Source organism: Ranitomeya imitator, chromosome 4, assembly GCF_032444005.1.
Source record: "Ranitomeya imitator isolate aRanImi1 chromosome 4, aRanImi1.pri, whole genome shotgun sequence".
Classification (NCBI taxonomy): domain Eukaryota; kingdom Metazoa; phylum Chordata; class Amphibia; order Anura; family Dendrobatidae; genus Ranitomeya; species Ranitomeya imitator.
Window position 1 is genome coordinate 8473759 of NC_091285.1, and position 14251 is coordinate 8488009.

The 14251-nt window shown below is 53.2% G+C and overlaps 1 protein-coding gene across 4 annotated transcripts in view; it reads left to right on the top strand.

Moving 5' to 3' along the window:
• MICAL3 (microtubule associated monooxygenase, calponin and LIM domain containing 3) overlaps nucleotides 1-12201 on the top strand; it is an 84108-nt gene extending 71907 nt beyond the window's left edge. For 2 of the 4 annotated variants that reach the window (XM_069762907.1, XM_069762903.1), the window contains 7 exons: nucleotides 1171-1221; nucleotides 1431-1538; nucleotides 2885-2978; nucleotides 5786-5836; nucleotides 10245-10344; nucleotides 10472-10545; nucleotides 10798-12201. In XM_069762907.1, coding sequence (XP_069619008.1) covers nucleotides 1171-1221; nucleotides 1431-1538; nucleotides 2885-2978; nucleotides 5786-5836; nucleotides 10245-10344; nucleotides 10472-10545; nucleotides 10798-10982 — 663 coding nt within the window. In that variant the 3' untranslated portion in view covers nucleotides 10983-12201. The remainder of the gene's footprint in view (nucleotides 1-1170; nucleotides 1222-1430; nucleotides 1539-2884; nucleotides 2979-5785; nucleotides 5837-10244; nucleotides 10345-10471; nucleotides 10546-10797) is intronic. The other 2 variants (XM_069762904.1, XM_069762905.1) reach the window with 2 other exon arrangements.
• The last annotated feature ends 2050 nt before the right edge of the window (nucleotides 12202-14251 follow it).

Sequence of the window (14251 nt, forward strand, 5' to 3'; positions counted from 1 at the left end):
ATTCTATTAATTGCATTAATCATGAACTGGAAAATGGAGACTGATGATAAAATGAGTATAGAGCGTGGGCGGCCATATGTCACCGCGGGGAAGAGGTGGAAATGGCGCTGCTACCGACTGCAGCCAATCACATCTTTGCTTTCACATTATAAATGCTCCTTGGTGAATGAAAGCTGCAATCTGATTGGTCGCTATGGCCAGCACAACACCATATATAGAATATATTGCATCAGGCTGCGTTCGTCTCCGTTTTCCAGGCCCCGTCCATTATTTTGTGCTTCTTGTGCCCAGCGTTGACAATGATATCATTTTACTAAACTCCACGGACATCAGATTATAATATCCTGGCGGGTTATTACGAGCTCGCAGGTATATCTGTGTCACGCAGATTAATCCAGTTGGCAACGCTGAGGCCTCATGTCAAAGCCAAAGCAGACAGAGGGAGAGCTGTAATCTGGTTGGTTGCTATGGGCCAAGAGACCTGTAATCTGGTTGGTTAATATGGGCCAAGAGAGCTGTATTCTGGTTGGTTGCTATGGGCCAAGAGAGCTGTATTCTGGTTGGTTATTATGGGCCAAGAGACCTGTAATCTGGTTGGTTGCTATGGGCCAAGAGAGCTGGAATCTAGTTGGTTGCTATGGGCGTGTAGCAGCCAGTGAGAGTCCAGCTTTCTTATAGTCCAGGGGGGGCGGGTGAGAAAACTAAATGCCACTATTGGATTGGTTGCAATGATCCAGTGACAACCTATCAGATTTAAGCATTTATTTTACCAGTGCTGACCTGACAATAAGCAGCGATCTGATTGGTCGCCCGGCTTGTGCCTGCCTTGGTTTGATGTGAGGCCGTGATGTTTTGTGCTGCCGAGGAGACGTTATGGATGACGGGTCACTTACACAGCTGTGGTCTGCACGCCTGCTGGGAGCTGTAGTTCCACCACAAGGACGTGGCTGTCCTCTCTTTCTGGGGCGATGTGGGCGCCATATTGCGCCATGTTTCTGATTCCTTCCTCTGTAACTCTCCCTGGCAGCCAGTAAGCGTTTTTTTTTCTCTTTTCATTCATTCATGTCTTTATTGTTTAACTGTTTTTCTTTTTTTTTTTTAATGGATTAATTTTCATTTGCTTTAACCTGATTAATTTGCTTGGTTTTCCCCCGCGGTCTGTGTTGTCAGTCGGTCTATGTCCCCCACGCTCTGGCGTTCAGACGGTCGTATTCATCAAAGGTAGTGACATCATTCCGCTGCTCCTCTGTCCGTTCTTAAAGGGTTAATCCTCTGCTCTTCTGTGTCCTCCCGGGTGCACGGCCCCTCACCGCTGCTCCTGGGCTTTACCCCTCTGGGGGGGGGGGGGAGGGGCACTTCTTATTGGGGTCTTTGCTGTAGAATCAAGGTGACTCTTGTTTTGGGGATTTTCACGGCTTTTCCCCTCATAGAAAACGTACACGGACGAGGAGCTGAACGCTAAACTCACCAAAAGGGTCCAAAAAGCCGCGCGGAGACAAGCGAAACAGGAGGAGCTGAAGAGGCTGCACCGGGCACAGGTGGGTGACGGCCGAGCGCGGCCTTAAAGGGGATGTGCGCTACATACTGATCACCTATTCACAGCATAGGTCATCGTATCAGATTGTGAGGGTCCGGCACCTTCCACCGATCTGACGCAGCCAACATACCACCCCCAACACGACCACCACCATATCCCCCCAGCCTGACACAACCGCCATATCCCCCCAGTCTGACACAACCGCCATATCCCCCCAGTCTGACACAACCGCCATATCCCCCCAGTCTGACACAACCGCCATATCCCCCCAGTCTGACACAACCGCCATATCCCCCCAGTCTGACACAACCGCCATATCCCCCCAGTCTGACACAACCGCCATATCCCCCCAGTCTGACACAACCGCCATATCCCCCCAGTCTGACACAACCGCCATATCCCCCCAGTCTGGCACAACCGCCATATCCCCCCAGTCTGACACAACCGCCATATCCCCCCAGTCTGGCACAACCGCCATATCCCCCCAGTCTGGCACAACCGCCATATCCCCCCAGTCTGGCACAACCGCCATATCCCCCCAGTCTGACACAACCGCCATATCCCCCCAGTCTGACACAACCGCCATATCCCCCCAGTCTGACACAACCGCCATATCCCCCCAGTCTGACACAACCGCCATATCCCCCAGTCTGGCACAACCGCCATATCCCCCAGTCTGGCACAACCGCCATATCCCCCCGTCTGGCACAACCGCCATATCCCCCCGTCTGACACAACCGCCATATCCCCCCGTCTGACACAACCGCCATATCCCCCAGTCTGGCACAACCGCCATATCCCCCCAGTCTGACACAACCGCCATATCCCCCCAGTCTGACACAACCGCCATATCCCCCCAGTCTGACATGTTCGCCATATCCCCCCAGTCTGACATGTTCGCCATATCCCCACAGTCTGACATGTTCACCATATCCCCCAGTCTGGCACAACCGCCATATCCCCCCAGTCTGGCACAACCGCCATATCCCCCCAGTCTGGCACAACCGCCATATCCCCCCAGTCTGACACAACCGCCATATCCCCCCAGTCTGACACAACCGCCATATCCCCCCAGTCTGGCACAACCGCCATATCCCCCCAGTCTGGCACAACCGCCATATCCCCCCAGTCTGGCACAACCGCCATATCCCCCCAGTCTGACACAACCGCCATATCTCCCCCCCAACCGCCCCCCCTCTCGACCCCCCCCCCCGAGGCTGACATGGTCGCCATATCACCCCCCTCAGTCTGACAGACGCCGTATCTCTTTCCCCCCGTCTGACGCGGTCGTCATATCTCCCCCCCAGTCTACACGGGACCACCCTTAATAATCACATCCCTTTGCAGATCATTCAGCGGCAGCTGGAACAAGTGGAAGAGAAGCAGCGGCAGCTGGAGGAGCGAGGGGTGGCGGTGGAGAAGGCGCTGCGGGGAGAAGCCGGTAATTCTCTGTGTTGCCTTCATTACGTCGCAGCCTCTGGGGTGTCGGACATCGCACCGTCCTGTGTACATCCCCTATCACTGTGCAGCAGAGCTGCATACCCGCGCCGCAGTCACACATGGCGTGTATACGGACCACCGTCACTTCTCTGCAGTCTTGGGTCGTCCTTCCTAGACAAGGTCTTGGACAAAAAAATTGCATCATTGCATCAATCAGTTTGGGTCTTTTCTATCAATCACAATCCATCTCTGCTCCTCCTGCCGTCCGGGACCTTCCTGTTTTACAATATTAATCTGTTCTCACTCTCCTCAATTCTGAGAATCCCATGTGCGAACACCGAGCCTGAAAAATCTGTGTACCTCCTGTATTTAGAGTGATGTCCCTGAGACTTGTGGTACTTTACATATCAACTCACACTGCAGGACACAGGGCTGCCTCCAGGTGGTGCTGCCGCTCCTCATTAGTGCTTTACATCTGTTCTCCAGCAGGGCGGCGCCTCCCCACCACTTCTTTATTGGCACATTATGTAACCCAGTATATTCCTATGATGGCAACAGCTTTGTAGTCCTTGTCTAAACTGATCATGTGAGGAACAACTCCCATCATCCTGAGATCTCATATACCATTTATCTTGAGGAACCCTCCCATGTTGGGGTCTGTTGGCATTGGGTACAACGATGTAGCACGACCAGACTGATACAGACGTGTAACAACTAAACACGGGGCACACGCTAGGATATTGTCCTGCAAATTGTCACACTTCTAAATAATCATTTGCGTCAGTCATCTCGAATATGTTGGACGAGTGACGACTCCTCATCCTGTTTTTTTTTTTGTTTTTATTTCTTTTTAAATTGCTCTTTATATCTGTGTAACCCGACTAATCCATTATAATCCACATCGCCAGGTTTATGAAGACATTTACTACCGAGTGTTCCCAGTTCAGAGCTCCAAACCCTCTTCATTTTCAGCAGTCCTAAAGAGATATAAAATTCTGTCCACTAGGGGGAGCTCCCTGTATACAGAGATACATGATAAGATCCTGCCTGCAGCCACCACTAGGGGGAGCTCCCTGTATACAGAGATACATGATAAGATCCTGTCTGCAGCCACCACTAGGGGGAGCTCCCTGTATACAGAGATACATGATAAGATCCTGTCTGCAGCCACCACTAGGGGGAGCTCCCTGTATACAGAGATACATAATAAGATCCTGTCTGCAGCCACCACTAGGGGGAGTTCCCTGTATACAGAGATACATGATAAGATCCTGTCTGCAGCCACCACTAGGGGGAGTTCCCTGTATACAGAGATACATAATAAGATCCTGTCTGCAGCCACCACTAGGGGGAGCTCCCTGTATACAGAGATACATGATAAGATCCTGTCTGCAGTCACCACTAGGTGGAGTTCCCTGTATACAGAGATACATGATAACCTGTCTGCAGCCACCACTAGGGGGAGCTCCCTGTATACAGAGATACATGATAAGATCCTGTCTGCAGTCACCACTAGGGGGAGCTCCCTGTATACAGAGATACATGATAAGATCCTGTCTGCAGCCACCACTAGGGGGAGCTCCCTGTATACAGAGATACATGATAAGATCCTGTCTGCAGCCACCACTAGGTGGAGTTCCCTGTATACAGAGATACATGATAAGATCCTGTCTGCAATCACCACTGTTGGGAGCTCCCTGTATACAGAGATATATGATATGATCCTGTCTGCAGCCACCACTAGGGGGAGCTCCCTGTATACAGAGATACATGATAAGATCCTGTCTGCAGCCACCACTAGGGGGAGCTCCCTGTATACAGAGATACATGATAAGATCCTGTCTGCAGCCACCACTAGGGGGAGCTCCCTGTATACAGAGATACATGATAAGATCCTGTCTGCAATCACCACTGTTGGGAGCTCCCTGTATACAGAGATATATGATATGATCCTGTCTGCAGCCACCACTAGGGGGAGCTCCCTGTATACAGAGATACATGATAAGATCCTGTCTGCAGCCACCACTAGGGGGAGCTCCCTGTATACAGAGATACATGATAAGATCCTGTCTGCAGCCACCACTAGGGGGAGCTCCCTGTATACAGAGATACATGATAAGATCCTGTCTGCAGTCACCACTAGGGGGAGCTCCCTGTATACAGATACATAAGATCCTGTCTGCAGTCACCACTAGGGGGAGCTCCCTGTATACAGATACATAAGATCCTGTCTGCTCCCGCCACCAGGGGGAGCTCCCTGTATTCTCCTAGTGGTGGCTGCAGACAGACTATGCCTGTGCAGAGGGTTTGGAGCTTTGTTTCAGGAGAAACCAACTTCCTGATACAGATACATAATTGATCAGCAGAAGTATAAATTCTGTTCACACACAGATATTGGTCTCTTACTCATCACTGCTGTGTCATACAGTCTGGAGATGATGGCAGTAGTTGTACAGCCGGCGCCCGCAGCGTTTCCATCTGTATTGTCTGCACAATTTGTTGCATAATGTCCTCTGTTCTCCTTCTCTCCATCTCTTCTGTCTCCTCATCTCTCCCTCCTCTCCCAGGGGCCCCATATCTCACTGCTCCTTTAACTTAGTCCTTGAACCTCTCCCTTCCCAAGCTCCAGCCCTACTTCACCATTACCCCAGCCCACCATCACTGCCCATACCTTATTAGACCACCTCCCCATCCCTCGCCCCTGCCTCCATCCCTTGTACCCCTTGACCCTCTGTCACTTTATTAACCCTTTCTGTCTCTGGCGTTCTCTGTCAGTGCAATAACTCTCTTCACAATTCCTTGTTGTAGACTATTGGGGAGAGTCTTATTACAGTGACCTCATCGATGTGCACCTGGGTGGTATGTATGCCCAAATCACCCCCCAGTACTAACACCCCCTATTACACCTCCCTGACCCCGAAGGCTCCATCCTGGCTCCTAAATCCCGAAACAACAAGAAGAAACTGTAATAATATCACTCAATAAGTAATGTCCTCATGTGAGCCGTGTATCTAATCCTCTCCTGTGTGATACTGACTGCTGAGCCGTGTATCTAATCCTCTCCTGTGTGATACTGACTGCTGAGCCGTGTATCTAATCCTATCCTGTGTGATACTGTCTGCTGAGCCGTGTATCTAATCCTCTCCTGTGTGATACTGTCTGCTGAGCCGTGTATCTAATCCTCTCCTGTGATACTGACTGCTGAGCCGTGTATCTAATCCTCTCCTGTGTGATACTGTCTGCTGAGCCATGTATCTAATCCTCCCCTGTGTGATACTGTCTGCTGAGCCGTGTATCTAATCCTCTCCTGTGTGATACTGACTGCTGAGCCGTGTATCTAATCCTCTCCTGTGTGATACTGACTGCTGAGCTATGTATCCAATCCTCTCCTGTGTGATACTGACTGCTGAGCTGTGTATCTAATCCTATCCTGTGTGATACTGTCTGCTGAGCCGTGTAGCTAATCCTCTCCTGTGTGATACTGACTGCTGAGCCGTGTATCTAATCCTCTCCTGTGTGATACTGACTGCTGAGCCGTGTATCTAATCCTCTCCTGTGTAATACTGTCTGCTGAGCCGTGTATCTAATCCTCTCCTGTGTGATACTGTCTGCTGAGCCGTGTATCTAATCCTCTCCTGTGTGATACTGTCTGCTGAGCCGTGTATCTAATCCTCTCCTGTGTGATACTGTCTGCTGAGCCGTGTATCTAATCCTCTCCTGTGTGATACTGTCTGCTGAGCCGTGTATCTAATCCTCTCGTGTGATACTGTCTGCTGAGCCGTGTATCTAATCCTCTCGTGTGATACTGTCTGCTGAGCCGTGTATCTAATCCTCTCCTGTGTGATACTGTCTGCTGAGCCGTGTATCTAATCCTCTCCTGTGTGATACTGTCTGCTGAGCTGTGTATCTAATCCTCTCCTGTGTGATACTGTCTGCTGAGCCGTGTATCTAATCCTCTCCTGTGTGATACTGACTGCTGAGCCGTGTATCTAATCCCCTCCTGTGTGATACTGTCTGCTGAGCCGTGTATCTAATCCTATCCTGTGTGATACTGTCTGCTGAGCCGTGTATCTAAGCTTGTGTGCTACTGTCTATCCATCTGGTGGGAGTCTGGCGGGAGGGGGACGGCACTATTTGAAGGATATAAGAAGGGGTACAGAGAGGTGTGGAAAAGGGGAGACGGAAAAGCAGGGGCATTGAGGGGTCTGGAAAAGAGGTGGTAATGGAGGGGGGACGGGGAACGGAGGAGGACTCGTCTGGAGGGGGGAACGGAGGAGGACTCGTCTGGAGGGGGGAACGGAGGAGGACTCGTCTGGAGGGGGGAACGGAAGAGGAGGAGGAGGACTCGTCTGGAGGGGGGAACGGAAGAGGAGGAGGAGGACTCGTCTGGAGGGGGGAACGGAAGAGGAGGAGGAGGACTCGTCTGGAGGGGGGAACGGAAGAGGAGGAGGAGGACTCGTCTGGAGGGGGAACGGAGGAGGAGGAGTCGTCTGGAGGGGGAACAGAGGAGGAGGAGTCGTCTGGAGGGGGGAACGGAGGAGTCTGGAGGAGGGGGAGGAGTCGTCTGGAGGGGGGAACGGAGGAGGAGAAGTCGTCTGGAGGGAGAATGGAGGAGGGGTGTGGAGGGGGAATGGAGGAGGGGTGTGGAGGGGGAATGGAGGAGGGGTGTGGAGGGGGAATGGAGGAGGGGTGTGGAGGGGGAATGGAGGAGGGGTGTGGAGGGGGAATCGAAGGGGGAACGGAGGAGGGGGAATGGAGGGGGGAACGGAGGAGGAGTCGTCGTCTGGAGGGGGAATGGAGGAGGGGTGTGGAGGGGGAATGGAGGAGGGGTGTGGAGGGGGAACGGAGGAGGGGTGTGGAGGGGGAACGGAGGAGGGGTGTGGAGGGGGGAACGGAGGAGGGGGAATGGAGGGGGGAACGGAGGAGGGGGAATGGAGGGGGGAACGGAGGAGGAGGAGTCGTCTGGAGGGGGGAATGGAGGAGGTGTCTGGAGGGGGGATGGAGGAGGTGTCTGGAGGGGGAATGGAGGAGGTGTCTGGAGGGGGAATGGAGGAGGTGTCTGGAGGGGGAATGGAGGAGGTGTCTGGAGGGGGAATGGAGGAGGGGTGTGGAGGGGGAATGGAGGAGGGGTGTGGAGGGGGAATGGAGGAGGGGTGTGGAGGGGGAATGGAGGAGGGGTGTGGAGGGGGAATGGAGGAGGGGTGTGGAGGGGGAATGGAGAAGGGGGAGGAGTCGTCTGGAGGGGGAATGGAGGAGGAGTCGTCTGGAGGGGGAATGGAGGAGGAGTCGTCTGGAGGGGGGAATGGAGGAGGAGTGTGGAGGGGGAATGGAGGAGGAGTGTGGAGGAGGGGTGTGGAGGGGGAATGGAGGAGGAGTGTGGAGGGGGAATGGAGGAGGGGTGTGGAGGGGGGAACGGAGGAGGAGGAGTCGTCTGGAGGGGGAACGGAGGAGGAGGAGTCGTCTGGAGAGGGGAACGGAGGAGGAGACATCTGGAGAGGAGGAGGAGGAGACGTCTGGAGAGGAGGAGGAGGAGACGTCTGGAGGGGGAGAGGAGGAGGAGGAGGAGACGTCTGGAGGGGGGAGAGGAGGAGGAGGAGGAGGAGACGTCTGGAGGGGGGAGAGGAGGAGGAGGAGACGTCTGGAGGGGGGAGAGAAGGAGGAGGAGACGTCTGGAGGGAGGAGGAGACGTCTGGAGGGGGGAGAGGAGGAGGAGACGTCTGGGGGGGGAGAGGAGGAGGAGACGTCTGGAGGGGGGAGAGGAGGAGGAGGAGACGTCTGGAGGGGGGAGAGGAGGAGGAGACGTCTGTAGGGGGAGGAGGAGGAGGAGACGTCTGTAGGGGGAGAGGAGGAGGAGGAGACGTCTGGAGGGGGGAGAGGAGGAGGAGACTTAGTAGGAGGGGGTAGTGTAGGAGGGGTCTGGATGGTGTACAGGGGAGGGTGCTGGGTATATTATTTTGGTAGTAATTCTGCCCCATACGTTGGATTTGGTTGGATCGTCTCACCGGTGACTGATCCCTTTGGTGCTTCACTCACGGGATTCTAGAACTGGCGGAGCGGCCGCACATTCGAATCTTTTGCCACTAAATCTTTTTTTTTTCCCCACAATTCACTCTGGTCTCATTCAGCGCTTGTTGAGCCCGGTGTTGTACCCTACGCAGCCTACAGGTGTTGCTGCTGAGCAGGCGTAATGGCCGACCACTGCCCATGGGGCTGTTACATTTCAGTGGGGATCTAGGACTCATCTTCAGAAGATTGTTAATTAATTATGGGGGATGGGGTTGACTCTGCAGGGGGGAATCAGCAGGTGTCCTGTGCTTCCGTGCCCTTTTTGGGGGTCTATTTTCCTACATTTTCTTCTTGCGGTTTCCTGCTCTCACTCTTTGTACTTTCTGCTTTCTTTCCCTGTTTTGTCCGTCCCCTCCCCCATGTCCCCTCCCCCGCCGCTCTGTTTTCTGCCTCCACTATTTGCCCCCATATGTCATTCTCTCAAGTTGATCCCATTGTGGGGACTCCGCGCCGCAGACCCATCTCCTTCTGCCCCTGCTGTGTCCACGAAGGTAACGTAGCACCCGGCTGTGTCTCCAGGTTATCCGTGTGAGACCCCTGTGCCCCCCGATCCTCCCCTGCCATCGCCTGTCGTCCGCCCCCGGCTGCCGTGTGCACGATCTCTGCATGACGGCTTCTCATCCCCGGCCTTGTACATGGGACGCTATCTGTGGGGTCCCTCTGTGTCCACCACTCGGGGGTCTCACTCTGCTTCTTAGTAGTTGTCGGTTTCCTCGTTTATCATTTTTTTCTGTTTTCATTTTGTTCTGAATTTTGAGTAAGAAAAAAAATAATTGCATCCAATATTCTCTGACTACGACTACGTGGAGCGCCACTCCCTGTAGACTTTACTGGGCGGTTCTTAAACATCCCGAGATGTCGGGGCCCAGTGAGGGGGTTAATGTGGAGCTTGTGATATTTCCTTTTCCCGTTCCCGTGAAGAATCGATCCCCCGGTAATAACGCGGCTTCCGGTGTGTGAGGCGCGAGTCGATGTGGTGATTGCGCCTCTTCTATTCAGTGGCGGTTATCCTGCAGGGCCCGGAGGCCGATATGTGGTTCCCCCTTGAGCTGGACCCTTTGTTCCCCTGTTCGGATCCCTTCAGTAGTGCCCCCTCCTGTCTGCTCGCCCCCGTGTTTGGCTTTGTCTTTTTGTTTGCGCCATTGTGTTTTTTTCCTTCGTTCTCTGATCCGGGACGTTGACCGTTGCGCATCTGTTGCAGGAATGGGCAAGAAGGACGACCCCAAACTGATGCAGGAATGGTTCCGGCTGGTGCAGGAGAAGAATGCGCTGGTCCGATACGAGTCCGAGCTGATGATATTGTGAGTCATTAGATACCAGTGGATGTCACGGCGTATCTCAGCCTGTCGTGTATCTAAGCCAATCAGGTGGAGCGAAGTCTGGGCCTACGGTAGATTTTGATTTTTCTTCCCCCTTCTGTCTTCTCAGCGCCCGGGAGCTGGAGCTCGAGGATCGGCAGAGTCGGCTACAGCAGGAGCTACGGGAGAGGATGGCGGTGGAGGGTGAGTGACAGATCCGTAACTTGTCAGAGACGACCCCAGGCAGAGAGGATTCTGGGTATGATGTCCGAGCTCCCGACCTCCTCAGTCTCCGGACCTCCATTCCGTCTGGGCTGTTCTTAGTCCGGAGCTGAATCTTGGGATTTAATCAGTGATTGGTTTGGGGGTGGGGCTTACAATGGACCAGCCACGCCTCTTCCTGTTACATTTACCACGTTGCAGTAAAGCGCTCTGCTTTTGTATTTCACCCCACAGACCAGCTGAAGAGCGAGCAGGAGCTGACGGACGAGAAGCAGATCCTGAACGAGATGCTGGACGTGGTGGAGCAGCGGGATGCACTGGTGGCGCTGCTGGAGGAGCAGAGGCTGCGCGAGAAGGAGGAGGACAAGGACTTGGAGGAAGTGATGCTATCCAAAGGCTACAACCTGAACTGGTCCTGAGGGTCCTTCCGGAGATGTTTGGGCCCCTCGTTATGACGAGGGGTTGGTGTGTCTTAAACATGGTGGTCAGCCGAGAGCTGCGGTCCTTCCCAGGGAGATGTTACGTGGTCCCGTTAACCCTCGCATAGCACTTAACGGTGTGCAGACAATGGAGGCAGTTTCCCACCGAAGGGCCGTGATTTTTTTTTTTTTTTCCGTCACTGAGAAAACGTTCAGAGCTGCGGCCTCTATTCAGGTTTACATTACGCTGCCATTTCCAGTGGTGCCGGGCGCGGACCACGCGGGACCCTCACCCCGGACAGCGGGGAAGTGATCGCTCACTTGCAGTTGGGGGATTTGGCCACTAGGTGGCTCAGTCGCTCGTTTTATCGTAAGGCGCCGCCTCAAACGTGGAGCAGTGGGTATCAGCGGGCACCTGACAGCGTTCATAGGGTCGGGCGCCGGCAGCCGCTCTCCCCCATTCCGTCACCGTAGTCGCAGATTGTATCCGGCGTGAATGATGAGGATGTTGCCACCTTCTACCCCTTGGAACAGCTGAGCAGCGCAGTATCATCACTCAGTCCCCGAGACCTCCACCGTCTCTTAAAGGCTCTTCCATCACAGTGCCGCAGCTAGCGGCTGTTTATTTGCTCTTTCAGGACACGATGGGTTAAGTGACGTCCGCACTGAGGATAATGCTCCTTTTTTCTTATTCCACCCTCTAAGAATTTTTTTTTTTGTAATTCCTCGAAATGTCATGATCAGATGTCCATAGCAGCCAATCAGATTCCACCTTTTCCCTCAGAGTTAATGAATGCAGGCTCCTGATTGGTCGCCACAGGCAGCTCCTCTGTTTTGTCTTCTGTTTCAGCCAATAATAATTGTCCTTGCTGGGTGCGTCCCAGTATCGATGTCTCCCATTGGTCTGTTCTAAATGTGGCTGAACTACTTGGAATTTAGAGCAATAGCGCTGAAGGTCTCACACCGCGACCTCGTCAGTCTCGTTCTTAAAGGGGCGGCCGTGTTTTTTTTTTTCTGTTACCCATAAGCCTGCTGCATTGTATGATACGACTGAATGTCTTCACGTTTCTGAGGCCGCGACACTTTTATATTTTATGTTACATAGCAGATATTGATTGTGCTGCAGACGCTCGTCCCGGTGTTCCACGCACCGGTGGTCTTCACGTCATCACTGCCGCCATTGTGAAGCTTCCGAACAATGCTAGAGATGGATATATAGTGGAGGAGTCAAAACTCAGGAACGTCAGCCCCGCGGTGTGGTGGACGTAGCGTTACCGTGAGCGACATCGCCTGATGTTAACTCATGAGTGACCTCTGCACGCGTAACGCAAGACGTCAGATTTGTACCTCACCGGACCTCTGCCGGCGCCATTACTTGTCATACCGGCTCTTTAAACCTTAAAGGGGTTTTTAACAAAATTCGGCTCTCAAAATATAGAGATGAAGAAATGAAAGACAAATTGCTACTTTATCAAGGAGTTAAAGGAGAGGTCCATCGATGGAGCCCTGTGAGGAGAAGCTAAGAGTCCAACAGTTGCCCATAGCAACCAATCACAGCTCAGCTTTCAGTTTTACCAGAGTAACCAATCAAAGCTCAGCTTTCTCTTTTACCAGAGCAGCCAATCACAACACAGTTTTCATTATTCCACCTCTGCTTCAGACATGAAAGCTGCGCTGTGATTGGTCGGTATGGGCAGGATCTGCATGTGACCCCAGAGAGTAGGGGGCTTCCTGAGTTATTTCGACCTGTCATAAAACGCCATTTACCATCGGAATTGCAGAGAGAAAATGCCGCTCTCTGGGGCGATCGGGGAGATCACCGATTCCTAATCTGCAGGGATTAAAGCGAGATTACATCCAAGATGGTAGGAAAAGGTTAAATCCATTTTCAGCCTCCTCACCCAGCCTGGGGGCATCCTGGCTCGCCCATCGATGGCCGTTCTGCTGCAGGTCACGTTCGGAAGCCATGACGCCTGCTCTGCACAACCCCGGACCAACCACAGGGGTCTATTCACCGAGGTCTTTCTGTTTTTTGGCGGACGAGGGACAATAGTGACCCGTCTGGGCACCCGGTCACTCATTGGTGCCCCTCTGCCTCAGTGTCCGGGCGGGCGCTATCAGGCTCCTCCTCTTCTAGGTCTCATCGCCCTGAGATTTGCGCAGACACTGTTATCACTTTGGTTTAATTGTGTTTTTGGTTTTTTTTTAACTTATTTTTTAATACTTGAAAGAGATTTGCTGTTTTATATATAAAAGGTTCAGAACTGAAAACTGTGTCCTGTCTCTTTAAATATCTCCTGATTGGGGGGGAAGGGTCTGTCCTTAGCCAATGACTTGTGTTAGAGACTTAAAGGGAACCTGTCACCCCGTTTTTTCAGATTGAGCTATAAATACTGTTAAATAGGGCCTGCGCTGTGCGTTACTATAGTGTATGTAGTGTACCCTGATTCCCCATGTATGCGGAGAAATACATTACCAAAGTCGCCGTTTTCGCCTGTCAATCAGGCTGGTCAGGTCGGGTGGGCGTGTTCACAGCGCTCTTTTCTTCCCCAGCTTTCCGTTGGTGGCGTAGTGGTGTGCGCATGTCCAAGGTCCGAATTCCCTGCGCCCACGTGAAGACACAGCGCGCGATCTGCGCTGTCATCCCTTTCATCGGTGGGGGCGGCCATCTTCCTGGGGCCGCGCGTGCGCAGATGGAGTGCTCTGCTGCACGGGGCTTCAGGAAAATGGCCACGTGATGCCGCGCGTGCGCATTAGAGATCGCGGCGGCCATTTTCCCAAAGCCGAGTTTGCATCTCGGCTTTGGGAAAATGGCCGCCGCGATCTCTTCTGCGCACGCGCGGCATCCCGCGGCCATTTTCCTGAAGCCCCGTGCAGCAGAGTACTCCATCTGCGCACGCGCGGCCCCAGGAAGATGGCCGCCCTCACCGATGAAAGGGATGACAGCGCAGATCGCGCGCTGTGTCTTCACGTGGGCGCAGGGAATTCGGACCTTGGACATGCGCACAGCACTACGCCACCAACGTAAAGCTGGGGAAGAAAAGAGCGCTGTGAACACGCCCACCCGACCTGACCAGCCTGATTGACAGGCGAAAACGGCGACTTTGGTAATGTATTTCTCAGCATACATGGGGAATCAGGGTACACTACATACACTATAGTAACGCACAGCGCAGGCCCTATTTAACAGTATTTATAGCTCAATCTGAAAAAACGGGGTGACAGGTTCCCTTTAATGCTACAGTGTCCCCATGACAACTCTTCCTGTT